Source organism: Balaenoptera ricei, chromosome 17, assembly GCF_028023285.1.
Source record: "Balaenoptera ricei isolate mBalRic1 chromosome 17, mBalRic1.hap2, whole genome shotgun sequence".
In the NCBI taxonomy this organism is placed as follows: Eukaryota; Metazoa; Chordata; class Mammalia; order Artiodactyla; family Balaenopteridae; genus Balaenoptera; species Balaenoptera ricei.
The window spans coordinates 34,686,290-34,701,816 of NC_082655.1; the positions used below are offsets into that span (position 1 = coordinate 34,686,290).

At 36.8% G+C, this 15,527-nt stretch overlaps 1 protein-coding gene across 1 annotated transcript in view; it reads left to right on the forward strand.

Moving 5' to 3' along the window:
- Positions 1–15,527, forward strand: part of UBR5 (ubiquitin protein ligase E3 component n-recognin 5) — a 141,078-nt gene that overhangs the window by 76,543 nt on the left and 49,008 nt on the right. Inside the window, exons 19-25 of the mRNA XM_059902338.1 lie at positions 9–163; positions 424–621; positions 4,963–5,173; positions 6,127–6,253; positions 10,207–10,358; positions 10,797–10,892; positions 11,260–11,383. Of these exons, the coding sequence (XP_059758321.1) occupies positions 9–163; positions 424–621; positions 4,963–5,173; positions 6,127–6,253; positions 10,207–10,358; positions 10,797–10,892; positions 11,260–11,383 (1,063 nt within the window). The remainder of the gene's footprint in view (positions 1–8; positions 164–423; positions 622–4,962; positions 5,174–6,126; positions 6,254–10,206; positions 10,359–10,796; positions 10,893–11,259; positions 11,384–15,527) is intronic.

Genomic DNA, 15,527 nt, shown 5'->3' on the forward strand with positions numbered 1-15,527 from the left:
TTCTGAAGGTGTGCATGCTGTTTTGAAGACTGGAAATTGGGTACGGTACTGTATCTTTGATCTTGCTACAGGAAAAGCAGAACAGGAAAATAATTTCCCTACAAGCAGCATTGCTTTCCTTGGTCAGAATGAGAGGAATGTAGCCATTTTTACTGCTGGACAGGTATAGAGGCTTATTTTTGCTTTTGAAAATTTATATGACAACATTGGCATTTTTGTGACGCTTAGGGTTTGACTCTAGTTTGCTTGTTATTAAACATTGAAGAATTTAGAATATTCAACATATTTTAATATTAAGTTTCTTATTTGGTCACTATTACAAACATAGAAAATCTAATTTGAAAATAAATATAACTATTGTAAAAATCAGACATAACATTTTTGATTGGGAGCCAAACTTTTTTATTTTCACCTCTATTATAGGAGTCTCCTATTATTCTTCGAGATGGAAATGGCACTATCTACCCCATGGCCAAAGATTGCATGGGAGGAATAAGGGATCCTGATTGGCTTGATCTTCCACCTATTAGTAGTCTTGGAATGGGTGTACATTCTTTAATAAATCTTCCTGCCAATTCAACAATCAAAAAGAAAGCTGCTATTATCATCATGGCTGTAGAGGTAATCTGACTTTTGAAACTACTTGGCATTTCAATTCAGAAGGCACTGCCGGAGTCTAGGGAAACAATCTTGAATAGATCATTCATTGCCGCTTCCCTATGGGAACTAATAGTCTATTAGGACAAGAGAGATGCGTATACCATTGATTACAGTGTGATTTAAGCGTTTGAGTAAGGCATGCATAATGTTGTAGAAGTACAAAAGGGGGGGCTGTAAATCAAACTGTGACTGTAGAGGCTTCTCTGAGGAGGTGGTGCCTGGGTATAGTTTTAAAGAATCAGATAGGGGTCTCCTAGACGCAGGATGCAGGTAGGAAGTGTTATCCCAGGCACAAAGAGCAGCCTTTGTGAATCTCAGAATGTACATGTTGGGAGAACATGTACATTCTTTTGATATAACTAGAAGGTAGGGCTTATACGGATCAATGAATGGCAAGTGATAAGGTGGGAGAAAGGCACTGGGGTGCCTTGTGTGTTAACCTAAGGGGCCTGAACATTCCCCTGAAAGCTAGGAGGAGAAGGATTTTAAGCTGTTTTTTTTTTTTTTTTAAAGAAGATGGGCAGTGGATGGAGAACAGAAGTTTAAGAGACCAGATAAAAAAGCTAATGTAATTATCCATGTTAGAAACAAAGTAAGCTTGAACTCTTGGAAATAAGGAAGGAGGGGGTGGATTTAAGAGATCTTAAGGAAGTAGAAGCTCTAAAGCTTGGTGACAGGATGTCAGCAGTAAATGAAAGGAAAGGGTTATAAAGCTTTTGACTTAGGTGTGGTTGATAGGGAGATGAAAAATAGGAGAAACTGGAAATTCCCTGGTGGTTCAGTGGTTGCGGCTCCCCGCTTCCACTGCGGCGGGCACGGGTTCAATCCCTGGTCAGGGAACTAGAGTCCCTCATGCCATGCGGTGCAGCCAAAAAAACCCAGAAAAATAGGAAAAACAAATGGGATAAGGGGAAAGGATGAGTTTAGTTTTGAACATATTGTGGTTGAGGTGTTTGTATTTGTTAGATGTGGAGGCAACACCACTGAAAGTTATTGGAGCAATTTGAGCAGAGATTGACCTGATTTGCTTTACATTTTCAAAAGATCACTGCTGACACGCCGAGAATACAAGGGGGATGGGTTGGAAGTAGGGAGGCCAGTTAGGAGGCTATTAAAAGAATTCAGGTGGAAGGTGATGTTGGCTTGACCCAAGAGGTGGAATAATAAGTGATTAGGCTCTAGATATACTAGATACGTTTTAAAGTAGAGCCAGCAGGATTTGCTTATGGCTAAATATAGGGTGTCAAATAGAGGAAGCAAGAGGGCAAAAGGTTTTGAAGAATGAAGTTGCTGTTTATCGAAATGAAGACTGTAGGATTGAAGCAGGTTCTGGAGGGTGAGATCAGGAGTTTAAGATTCTTATCAGATACCCAAGAGGAGATGGTGAATAGAGAGATGTGTAGGTTGGAAGACCAGGAGAGAGGGGACCAAGCTGGAGAAATGTACTTAGGAGTTGTCAGTATATCTGTGATATGTAAAGGACTTAAACTGAATGAGATTACTAAAGTCTTGGAGGAGAAAAACGATCTAAGGCCTGAGCCATGAAAATAGTCTCAGCATTTAAATACCAGGAGATAAAAAGGAACCTGCATGAGAGACTGAGAAGGAGTTGGAGGAAAACGAATGAGTGTTGTCTTGGAAGCTGAGCAAAGAGCATGTGTCAAGCAGGATGTGTTGTTCAAGTGTATCAAATGATGCCGTAGGACAGTAAGGCGTGTACTGAATACTGACTTTTGGGTTTGGCTCCATCTAGGTCATTGTTGACAGTGGGGATGCAGGCCTGATTTAGAGTGAGCTAAGGAGAAAATGGGAGTTGAGGAACTTAGACAACTCTTTTGAGGAGTTTTTCTATAAAAGATAGAAATGGAGCTTAGAATGGGAGGTTATTTACCCTCCATTAGGTTGGAGGTGATAAGCAAACTTACTAGAACGGCATCTAAAATACTCTGAATCTAGGTGCTCCCGAGAGATACCCGTGAGCTTTGGTTTAGAGACACAGTGCTCATACTCTTAGTTTAGCTTTAATTGTTAACCTACTAGACTAGTGGTTCCAAACTGGTAGGGGTATGGGGTTAAAGGAGGTGGCCGTGGCCTGAATGTGGCTCCTAGAAATAACCTTCACATCATTTAAAGATTCTTGATTGGTTGCCAACATTCAAAAATCACAGGATTTATATTTAAAACTCAGATTTTCAGGTGCTCTTAAAGAATTAGAAGATCTGGTGATATTGGGCCATCATAAAAACATTAAGTCCTCTTAGAGGCTATACATGGTGTCTCCAGTTCATTGCAGTTCCCACTATTTAAAATTTGTTGCTCTACGTCCAAATGTTAGTCACCATTTATTTATTATACAGTTTGTGTTACCTTTCTTACAGCCAGCCTCCTCCACTCACTTATACTTTTGCATATGCTTCTGTAGGCATTTGATTCTATAACCCCTGCACTTTGTCAGCATCTCAAGGGTCAAAATAAAATGTGCCATCATCCCAAGGGTAGCAATAAAGTGTGCCATCATTTATCTTTCTAAATAGCCTTCATTTACTAGGGCTTGGTGCACAGTAGACGCGCAAGAAATTTTTGCTGAACTCTTTGCTTTGTGTTATAAGTGACAGCATACAGTGATGCAGAATAAACATAGTAAGCGTGGTATTGATACTGTCAGTGTGAGAGCCCATGTACTGCCCAGCAGGTTGGAGATGAGAGCTCCCTGTAGAGTAGCTACTTCAGCCAGATGACTGGCTGATTGCTTGAAAACATTCTGTATATCACAGCAGTGTGCAGCAGAATATCTTAATTTTAGTTATTTTTAAATGTACTGCACTTTTTATTCTTTGGGGAGACTTTGACATATTCTCTCAACGTATTGATTAATGCATACTTGCCACTAGACTTTGGCAAATTTAGTCTTATGTGGCCCACCTCATATTCTTGAACTGGAGCTTGCAACTTACGGGGTCACTTCAGGATCATAGTTAGTTCCACAGTCAGAATGGCTTATCTCACGTGTGTCAAGTACTGAAAACAATTTTTTAGCTGTATTTTCTTGTGCCCTTCTTCCCCCACTGTTACTTCCTCTCATCCCCGTAAGGCTGGGGGAAGGGATGGGATACCTAGGCAGTTTGTGGAGAGCTGGCAAGTTCAAAAGCATCTCTCTTCTTTCCTTTGTATTCCCACGCATTCTTTTCCCACCTGCTTTCTTCCAGTTCCCAATTTTAGTTAAAATGAACAAATTTGCTTGTTTTCCATAACTAATGCTTTACATTCAGTCAATTAAATATCCCATAACTATAGTTTACATTCTGAAAAAAGTACATTTGAACTCTTTGGTCTATTTATGCTGTGTCTTTGTTTAGGCTGCTACAGACAGAGTGGCTTATAAACAACCGAAATTTACTTCTCATAGTTAAGGAAGGTGGGAAGTTCAAGATCAAGGTGTGGGCAGATTCGGTGTCTGATGAGGGCCCTTTCACTGGTTCACAGATGGCCATGTGTCCTCACACAGTGGAAAGGGAGAACTCTGGTCTCTTAGTCCCCTTTAAGGGCAGTGATCACATTCATGAAGGCTCCACCCTCACGACCTAATGACTGTCCAGAGGCCCTACCTCCAAATACCATCCACACTGGGGATTAGGCTTCAGCATGAATGGGGCGGGGGGGAATATTCCATCCACAGCATGCTGTTTCTCAGGTAGAAGATGATATAAATACTTGATCATTACTACCATGTCTTTGACAATGGAAGTACATTAGTTGTCACCTTTGGGGATTGTATCTGTCGTTATTTCTGGGGGGAGTTGAAGGTTTTGGTTTTCATGTACCATAGTGTGATGTAAATGTAACCTTAAAGAGCACAAGAAGGTGAGAATAAGCTTGGAATAAAATGTATACCCTATGCTTAATTGGTTAACAGTATTAATAGGGTTCTAATTTGATAGTTATATATGATGTAAATAAGGGTGCTGTATAAACTATGATCTATAGGTCCAATCCAGCCACTCCCATTTATGCATTGTATATCTGGCTGCTTTCCTGCCACAGTTAGAGTTGAGTTAGTTGCAGAAGCTGAAGATATTTATTGGTCCTTTACAGAAGGTTTACCCACTCTTCCATTCCTGTCAGTTGTATTCTGTGCTTAAGGGTACCTTCAAGTTCAGCTTCTTTTGCCAGGCCACCTTAAATTGTCTCTATGTATCTGCAGAGCTGATTATATTATTGTGTTGGCCATGTGAACTTTTTGACATGTGTAATGTGCTATATACAAATTCATTGAAGTTTTTTTCCTAATTTGTCTGAGCACAGAAACAAACCTTAATGCAGCACATCCTACGCTGTGACTATGAGGCCTGTCGACAATATCTTATGAATCTTGAGCAAGCGGTTGTTTTAGAGCAGAATCTACAGATGCTACAGACATTCATCAGCCACAGATGTGATGGAAATCGAAATATTTTGCATGCTTGTGTATCAGTTTGCTTTCCAACCAGCAATAAGGAAACTAAAGAAGAAGAGGGTGAGATTAAGAACTGTAACATGATCTTTAAGAGGAATTTTGGGCAATTTTGAAAATATAAAAATTATTAAAAGAAAGAAAATCACTGTAAAGAATTTGTATGTACTTTTACTTTGCTTTGTAAAATCTAGGAGTCTCAGAAGGTAAAAGTGCCTGTTAGGATGAACATGTAACATGAATAAATAAAATTTTTATCAATGTGTTTCTGCTGCCTTAAATTCTCATTTCTCTGTTAAGTACAAACTATATATATGATACTTTTAAGAGCTTTACTGATTTTATAATTGCAGGTGACTTTTATTACCATGGGAATTATTTAGCAAGTTAAGTCAAATTATATTGAGACAACTTTTATCCCAATTTTCAGAGTGTAGAGGGAAAAATAACCTAGTGAGTTGTTAGATGTTTTTGGAAAAGTAAATAAGGTTTTTGCCATAAATTTTTTAATTGGCTAAGTGAAGGGGGAAACTGAAAACCTAAAGTGCAACTGTGTAATTCATAATGGTTTTCCTTATTTTGAATTCTGCAGATGATATTCTGGTAGCTATGTTTTTGAACAGTGGTTTGCAAGTTTCTGACCTTTATCTCGTTATCATTGACTGACTAAAGGATTATAAGTAGTGTATAAACTAAGACTGAGGTACTGATATGTAGGCCTTTTCTTCCTTGGTAGTGAAAGCTAAATTTCAGCCTACTTGTGAATAACCTTATTTTTTATCTTTGGGGGTTGAAAAGTAAGGCAGAATAAGGAAATAATTCACATTAAAAGGTCATAGTTCAATCTAGCTTAAGTGTTTGTTGCTCTAAGGAGGGAAAATTAAGCTGTTATCACTAGTGTGTGAATTAGAATACTAAAACACTTAGCAGTTAGCATTTAATGGCTTGTACATACTTCATCTCTTAGTTATTTTTGAAGTTTAAATTGATCCTAATTTTTTTCTCTTATGTTTCAGAAGCAGAGCGCTCTGAAAGAAATACATTTGCAGAAAGGCTTTCTGCTGTTGAGGCCATCGCAAATGCAATATCAGTTGTTTCAAGTAATGGCCCAGGTAATCGGGCTGGATCATCAAGTAGCCGAAGGTAATGTGATTTTTACCAGGAAAGTTTAATTGGTGGAAACGTAATCCAAGTACAGAAAGAAATGTATCTCTTTCCTATCATATGCATGAATTGGTGGGTCCTTTTGTTTTGTTTTTGTTCCTCCCAATATCAGCCTGGGAAAAATACCTGACAATATCTAGCTAAGAGTTTAGGTGTAAAACAGTAGGACCTAGGATCCTTCAAAAATTTGAGGTAATTTAGACAAGTAGTTCAAACTTGATTCTTTGTATGTGTTTTAAACTCATCATTCATGTTTCCTAGGAAGTTATTTTCTTTAGTTGGAGAACAAGTAATATAATAATTGAAAGAACCTCAATCTTTTATTTTCAGATTGTTTACTTAGCTCAGTTTCTCAGATGTCCTAAAGATCTGGGAAGAAATGAAAGGCTGATGTATATTATGAATGTTTGGTATTTTAAATTTTCAGGCTTTCTGAGTTGTGGGATGGACACTTTATAACACATTAAAAATTACTAGATGTTTGAATAGATGAAGACTATAAAGAATTCAGGATACAGGTGTTTGTAGTTTTTTTTTTCCCCCCCGAAGGAAAACACATTTATATTAGACATGAGAGCCAAAATTCTTGGATACTTCACAAATCATTAATGGAAGCACTGCTCACTGTGCTAATGTGATAGGTTGTAAAGTCTACTTAAAACGAAGACACTCTTTTGCTTATTTTCTGTTCTATATTCAACTTTCCCTTTAAAAATGATTCTTCTAAAATTGGTTCCAACTTGATAGCTTCCCAGGTTCAAAAACATCCTGAAGTGAGGTTTATCAAAAACTATTTATGGGTAACCAAATTATGATTTAAAATAGTACAGAAACATTATGTAGACTATGCAAAATGGAAATTATCATTTTTTTAGGACTACACTAGGCAAAATGTTTGGTCTAAAATGGAAAGCAACTTAAATTCTTCATGAAGAAATTAGTGTCTGAATTATTTCAGGTATTTCATTTCCTCAGGGAAAATACAGGTGCAAATCAAGTTGGACTCTGATATGGTTGGTCCAATGCCAGTGCTGCCATCTTTTTTTCATGTAAGGATTATTTTGAAGGCAAAGACTAAAAGGAGCTTCAAGAGTGGGTGATGTGTTGCTCACAGAAATAATTTGCAGAGTAAGCTCCTTTGAGGCATTTGCCGAAGATTTCACTGCAGTGCTCTTAACCAATTCAAACTCAGGGCTGCCGGTTGAACAGATGAAAGCACAGGAGTCTTATTATCCACGCCGGGCAGTAGGAAGTCCACAGACTCTGCTTCATTGAAGTGAAACCCTCCTCTAGCCTACAATGGATTTTCTAGGCGATACCCCTTGATGAGTATGCAGGCTGGGATTCATGAGCTGTAAGCTCAAAACTGATGCAATTTCAATATTGAATGGAGTACTGTTAAATGCCTTCAGATGATGATTTGACTCAGAAGTTTTGTTATGTGACTCAATAGTGCCTGAGTACAAAGGGCAGATTTAGTGGAAAGCTTGATTGATGCATCTGATTGCAGGTGTATGTACTCTAGAGATTATTAATCTGGAAGACACATGACCTTCGCTTTTTTGTCACAGTGGTATGTTTGAACATGACTGGATTCTAAGGCTTCTGTAGCATGGATATAACGTGCTTACAAAGAGGAAATTACATCAACCTTGAATTCTTCCATATTGTCAGAAAATACGATGACTCCAGGCAAGCCTATACGAAGAAATGTCAAAACTCTGAATCTTAGCAGCCAAGGTGGTATCTCCTCAGTATTGTCCTCAGCCACTGAGGATACAGGTGAATCTTCATGAATTGTGTACAACATCTTGAAGAATAATTTTCTTTTTTTTGTTTTTTTTGTTTTTTGTTTTTAAAGAATCTGTATGAGGAGCTGGGCATTGTACTTAAAAATGTTCCCAAGACCTAATGAAGAAAAGAGGTAGAGGACAATTTTTTTAAATGACAAGGAATGACCCCCTCATATAATATTGAATTGACTACATCACAACAACAAAGTTGGGAGTTTGCAAGTTCAAGATGAGACTATGGTCTCAATTTATCTTCATTTATTCTTAATCTGCTCTAGGCCAAAGGTTGGAGAATAGCCCATATATGTTTTGTTTGGCCTGTGTAATGTTAAAATTTTTTTTTTTCTTTAAAATTTGAATGCCTTTAGATGAGCATGTACGCCTCTAGTTTGCCATGATCCCCTACTTCTTACACCTGACTGCCCTTTCCTCAGTTTATTTTACTTTCCAGGCCCAGTAGGCATTGTGTTTGCGACCCTGGTGTAAGCATTCTTCTTGATAAGCCCAAAACATGCATTTATTTTCAGGTTATTTGCAGTGCCTCCCAATTATCGCTGATTTTTTTCTCTCTGTGTGTTTTGAGTAAGACACATTAGGATACCAAGTGTCTATGTTGAGCTTATTTACAATTGTGTAGGAGCATCACAGTGTGAAGTCACCCAGGTGTGTGCTGTTACTGGTAAGGAGCCTGCCATGCTCTGTGGGTGATATCTTGGACAGGGAAGTGACCTTGACTGAAAGAATCATAATCACTGTTCCCTGCTCCCCTCCATATTATAAAAATTCTTGAACTCAGATTTCTAAATTGGGAGAGAGAAGACACCGATGACCATAAAAAAATTAACTATAGGTATTTTTTAATAGTGCATACTATAATAACTAGTATATTTTTTGAGACATTAAAATTTACTTTGCAGAATCTTCCAAAAAATGTTTCTCTTCCCAAAGGTACATCATCATACACAAGCCTTATAAAATAGATGGGTTCCTGAAAGTAGCTTCTAAAAGAAATTTTTGTAAATGCGTTTTAAAAAAATTTTACTCATAAAACTGAAAATGTATTGCTATGGAAAAACACACTTACCCTCGGATTAAATAATAATTAGAGATTCAAACATTAATACAGATCTTTGTGAATTACTTATTTGCAGACATATAATGCTCACCTGGTAAGGTGTTAGGTTTTTCACATCAGAAATGTCATGTCTTTGGGATTAAATCTGCCTGGGAGAAAGCAGTCCCTTATGTGTTGCCGGGCCCTTAAAATTGAATTCTTACTCTTTATTCATTTAGAAGCTCTAAAGTTGTGGCCAAGTGAAAGGATTTGCCTTATGTGCTCTCTCTTAATTGCTGCTAGTTTTTAATGTGTTAATTTTGTAGCCTTTGTAAGCTTTTATTCAGAGGTATAGATTTTTGTACAGGTAGTTTACTAGTTCCCCTAATGAGGTCTGTGTTTGTGATTATTTCTTTATCTTTTTAGCGATGTGCACACCTGTATAGCAGGAGAAAAAAAAAATCACGCCCAGATATTAATCTAACAACACATTTTACAAGCTCCAGTTTCATTCATTAATTTCCTTGGGATGAAGTTGTACTGTTAAAAAAACTTTTTTGTATAAAAAATAAACCTAAATTGGTCTTTGTTTGAAAACTACTTACTGTGTGGATATTAGTTCCATTGCTTTTGAGATCACAGAAAAGGGGTTTAGTGGGCTAACAGTATTGGTTTTGTGCTAATCAGTATGTTTTGCTAATGTCTACTATTAAACTTAATTCTTACTGATGCTAAACAGGGGACAGAATTTTTTTTTGTTTTAATGTTCAGCTGTTCATTTATCTTAACTGTATGAAAGATTATTTCCTAATCTTAACTTCACCGCAACTTTTGTTCCCGGTGCTTAAGTTTCTGTGGGAGCTTAATATAGTGGTTTTAGTGCTGAACTGGGTACTAGGATCCCCCAGTTGCATTTCTATCCCTTGCTGACTTACTCTGTGATTCCAGAATTGGCATTTGTACTTCTTTCCTGCCTGGAGTATTTGCTTGTAGAACAAACTTTCATCTCAGATGAGAAGTTCTGTGCACCTTATCCTTACACTTAGACGTGGTAGTGAGCTCTGATTTTGTCCATGTTCTTCTAGTTTGAGATTACGGGAAATGATGAGACGTTCATTGAGAGCGGCTGGTTTGGGTAGACATGAAGCTGGAGCTTCATCCAGTGACCACCAAGATCCAGTTTCACCCCCCATAGCTCCCCCTAGTTGGGTTCCTGACCCTCCTGCAATGGATCCTGGTAAGATCTGTTATTTTATTAAGTGTTCAACAAAAAGACAGGGTCGTGAAAGAAAAGAAATAAACATTTCAGTGGGATATTTAGAAATCTGAAATCGTTAAAATTAGCATAATGAGTATTATAACTAGCTTACGTAGATTTGGTTTAAGGTGTTTGTAACTTAAAAATTAAAATTCTAGAAAGTCTTGTTAGATATCCCTCTTCTACTGAAATACATATTTCTATACTGGTAAGAAGCTAGCTAGTAATATATCAAGATAAGTCAATAATTTGCCTAGTGGATTCCTTCTCTTATAGTTTGGGAAAGAAGCATCCACTTAAGCCTCTGTCCGATTTGACCTTTGGCTTGCAGAGAAAAGCCTTAAGGCCAGTTAAAAGAACATGTTAGGGATATGTTGCCTATAATGATGTACATCCTGCTGTTCTGTTTACTGAAAGATGGTGACATTGATTTTATCCTGGCCCCTGCTGTGGGATCTCTTACCACAGCAGCGACTGGCACCGGTCAAGGACCAAGCACCTCCACCATTCCAGGTGAGAATCTCTACTATTTTATCTACCTAGGCATTTGGAAGATAAAACTAAACACTTTGTTATATAGGTTTCTACAGATCTACACTTTATCTCAAGGAGACTTCTTGGCTTGAAAAATATCTAATTCTGTGAATTATCTTCTGTATATCAGTGAAGTTGTGGTGTGTATGTGCATATATTTCATCAGTTGAGATTTATAAAATGTGTTAATGTGTTTAAATTCTCTGTAATGAAGTTATTAATTTGTTACCAATACTAGAATATTTTTCTGGTGGTTTATTTGATAGATACTTGGTATATTATTCTAGAATAGTCTTTCACTCTGTTTTGTACACTTTTGTTACCAAATGGATCTGCTTAATTACAGGTCCTTCCACAGAGCCATCTGTAGTAGAATCCAAGGATCGAAAGGCCAATGCTCATTTTATATTAAAATTGTTATGTGACAGTGTTGTTCTACAGCCCTATCTACGAGAACTCCTCTCTGCCAAGTAAGAAGTTTAATATACTTTTGATATGAAGATTTAGCTTTACTCCTTTTACTGTTAAGTTGATCTTGCAACATATGGAACAACAATTATCTTAATTGAATTTAAAATTTATCAGAATCTAGCATTGTATTTTCTGTGTTACTAAGTAAGCTCTCTTTAGTGAAAGAGGCCTTCTCAATATAATACAGGGTACACTAAATGAATACAGTTTGATTTTATGTTAGCTTGATGAGGGTGTATATTTATATGTTAAAAAGATCACAGTATAGTTGCTCTCAAATGTTGAATTCATAAATTAGTTATATCACTGTCACCTGGAGAGCTTTAAAAATTATACACATTCTTCCCCAAGCTGTACACTAGAAGTATAACTCAGCAGGTCTGAAATGGGGCCTGGAATCTGTATTGTGAAAATCCAAGGATGATTCTTATGGTTTCTTTGGAAATCTTGACTTACGGAATCATCATGAGATCATACAGAGCTTGTGATAAGTATTCTGTTGTAAGTGCTCATTAACCGTTAATAGGTTACATCTCCACCTGCAGCATGATTGTTTATCTTCCTTTACAAACTCATAATGATGAGTGTTTTTATAATAGTTATTAATCTGTGCCAAGCTCTATTTGCATTAACTCTTATTCTAGATATAACTGTCTGGAGTAGATAATATTATCTCCACTTCACATTTGCAGCAATGGGCTTAGAGGTTAATTAACTTGCCCAGGCTCACAAAACTGTTGAGTGGCATAGCTGGAATTCCAGCCCTGGTATGTGTCTTTATTGCAGAACTGGGACTCCCAGCCTTGACCCTTATGTCACCTTCCCTATTTAGTACAAGAAGGTGTTATGAGTTTTTTTATTTTTGAGGGCGAGGGAGTTTTCATGTTTAAGTCTTACTGCCCTTTGGATGAAAATGACCAAATTTATGAAATTATGATTTAATGAAGGCTGCCCCAGACTAGTAAAATAAGTCATTGGATTATAAATAGAGTTATTACGACAGAAGCATCTTACTAATTTATTAGTGGTTTGAGGCATAGATAAAAATGGTTTATATACGGATACATACAGTATATCTTTCTGTTTTTATTTTCTCAGTTGTCATTTTTTTTTTGCATTTATGGTGTTTTTAAGCATATTATCTTTGTATAATTTCCTCGTGGTGGTGTCTAAAAAGTTATTTTATGTTCTTATTCCCTTTCTCTTTGTTGTTAATCCATTTTATATTTCTACAGTTCATTTCTATTTCACTAGTCCTTTATTTTAGTACCCTCACAGTGGTTGAATTTTTCCTCCTTTATCTAAAAAACATATAAAATACCTGGAAAACACCCAATATGCCACTGTATTAATAAGCTGATGTTACTAGGAGAGGCAGTGTTCTTTTGCCTGACTTTTAGGTAGTAAGTATAGAGATGATCAAACTGGCCCTTTTTGCTTTTTTATACTACAGATTCAGGAGAATTTCCTAGAGTTGCTAACACAATTTCCTAAGTGATGTATCAGTGAATTATTTACCATGGAGATGACTCAGTAAGAAAAGGGTTTTTTCTTCTTTTTTTATTGAAGTATAATTGACTTATTATGTTAGTTTCAGGTGTACAACATACTGATTTGATATTTTTTTACATTACGAAATGACCACCATGATAAGTTTAGTTACCATCTGTCACCATAAAAAGTTATTACAATATTATTGATTATATTCCCTATGCTATCCTCATGACTTACTTATGTTATAACTGGAAGTTTGTACCTCTTAATCTCCCTCACCTATTTCACTCATTCTCCTAACCCCCTGCCCTCTGGCAACCACTAGTTTGTTCTCTACATCTATGAGTCTGTTTCTGCAAGAGGCTTCCCTTTTCTCCACATCCTCGCCAACACTTGTTATTTGTTGTCTTTTTTGATAATAGCCATTCTGACAGATGTGAGGTAGTATCTTACTGTGGTTTTGATTTGCATTTCCCTGATGACTAGTGATGTTGAACTATTCACGTGTCTGTTGGCCATCTGTTGTATGTCTTCTTTGGAAAAATGTCTGTTCAGGTCTCCTGCCCAGTTTTTAATCAGATTGGGGTTGTTTGATGTTGAATTGTATGAGTTCTTTGTATATTTTGGATATTAATCCCTTATTGGATATATCATGGGCAAATATCTTCTCCCATTCAGTAGGTGGGCTTTTCACTTTGTTGGTGGTTTCCTCAAAAACTTTTTAGTTTGATGTAGTCCCGTTTGTTTGATTTTGCTTTTGTTTTCCTTGCCTGAAGAGGCAGATCCAAAAAAAATAAAACTAAGACCAGTGTCAAAGAGCATACTGCCTGTGTTTTCTTTTAGGAGCTTTGTGGGTTCAGGTCGTACATTTAAGTCTCTAATCCATTTCGAATTTATTTTTTTATATGGTGTGAGAAAGTAGTCCAGTTTGATGCTTTTGCAGTTAGCTGTCCAATTTTGTCAACACTATTTATTGAAGAGACTGTCTTTTCGCCATTGTATATTCTTGCCTCCTTTGTCATGGGTTAATTAACTTGCCCAGGCTCACAAAACTAGTGAGTGGCATAGCTGGAATTCCAGCCCTGGTATGTGTCTTTATTACAGAATGGGGACTCCCAGTCTTGACCCTTATGTCACCTTCCCTATTTAGTACGAGAAGGTGTTTTGAGGTTTTTATTTTTGCAAGTGTGGGTTCGTTTCTGGGCCCTCTCTTCTGTTCCATTGATCTCTGTGTCTGTTTTTATGCCAGTACCGTACCATTTGATTAGTATAGGTTTGTAGTACTGTTTGAAATCAGGGAACATGATGCCTCCAGCTTTGGGGTTTTTTTCCTCAAGATTGCTTTGGCTGTTTTGGGGTCTTTCATGGTTCCATATAAATTTTATGATTATTTGTTCCAGTTCTGAGAAAAATGTCATGTGTATTTTGATAGGGATTGCATTAAATCTGTAGATTGCTTTAAGTAGTATGGTCATTTCAGTAATACTAATTCTTCCAATCCATGAGCAAGGTTTGTTTTTCCATTTCTGGTCATCTTCAATTTCTTTCATCAATGTCTTATAGTATTCCACATATTCCAAGTACAGGTCTTCTACCTCCTTGATCAGATGTATTCCTAGGTAGTTTGTTATTTTTGATGCAATTGTAAGTGGGATTGTTTTCTTAATTTCTCTTTCTGGTAGTTTGTTTTTAGTGTATACAAATGCAATAGATTTCTGCGTATTAATTTTGTTTCCTGCAACTTTACTCAATTCATTTATTCTAATTGCTTTTTTTGGTGGCATCTTTAGGGTTTTCTATATGTAGTATATGTCATCTACAAACAGTGATACTTTTACTTCTGTCTTTCCAGTTTGGATGCCTTTTTGTTCTTTTTCTTATCTAATTGCTGTGGCTAGGACTTAAAATACTTTGTTGAATGAAAGTGGTGAGAGTGGGCATCCTTTTCTTGTTCCTGATCTTAGAGGAAATGCTTTCAACTTTTCGCCTTTTATTATGTTAACTGTGGGCCTGCCAATATATGGCATTTATTATGTTGAGGTATGTTCCCTCTGTACCCACTTTCTGGAGAGTTTCTATCATCAGTGGATGTTGAATTCTGTCGGAATCCTTCTCTGCTTCTACTGAGGTGATGATACAATTTTATTTTTCAGTTTGTTAATGTGGTGTATCATGTTAATTGATTTGTGGATATTGAACCATACTTGCATCCTGGGATAAATCCCCTGCTTCATCATGGTATATCATCCTTTCAGTATATTGCTGAATTTGGTTTGCTGATATTTTGTTGAGGATTTTTGCATCTGTGTTCATCAGTGATATTGGCCTGTGATTGATTAATTAATTAAAATGTTTTGTGATGTCTTTGGTTTTGGTATCAAGGCGATGCTGGCCTTGTAGGATGAGTTTGGAAGCATTTCTTCCTCTTAATTTTTGGGGAATGGTTTGAGAAGGATAGGTGTTAACCCCTTAAATGTTTGGTAGAATTCACCTCTGAAGCTGTCTGGTCATGGACCTTTGTTTGTTGGGAGTTTTTAAAATTACCGATTCAATTTTATTACTGGTAATCATTCTGCTCATATTTTCTATTTCTTTCTGATTCAGTCTTGGGAGATTGTATGTTTCTAGGAGTTTATCCATTTCTTCTAA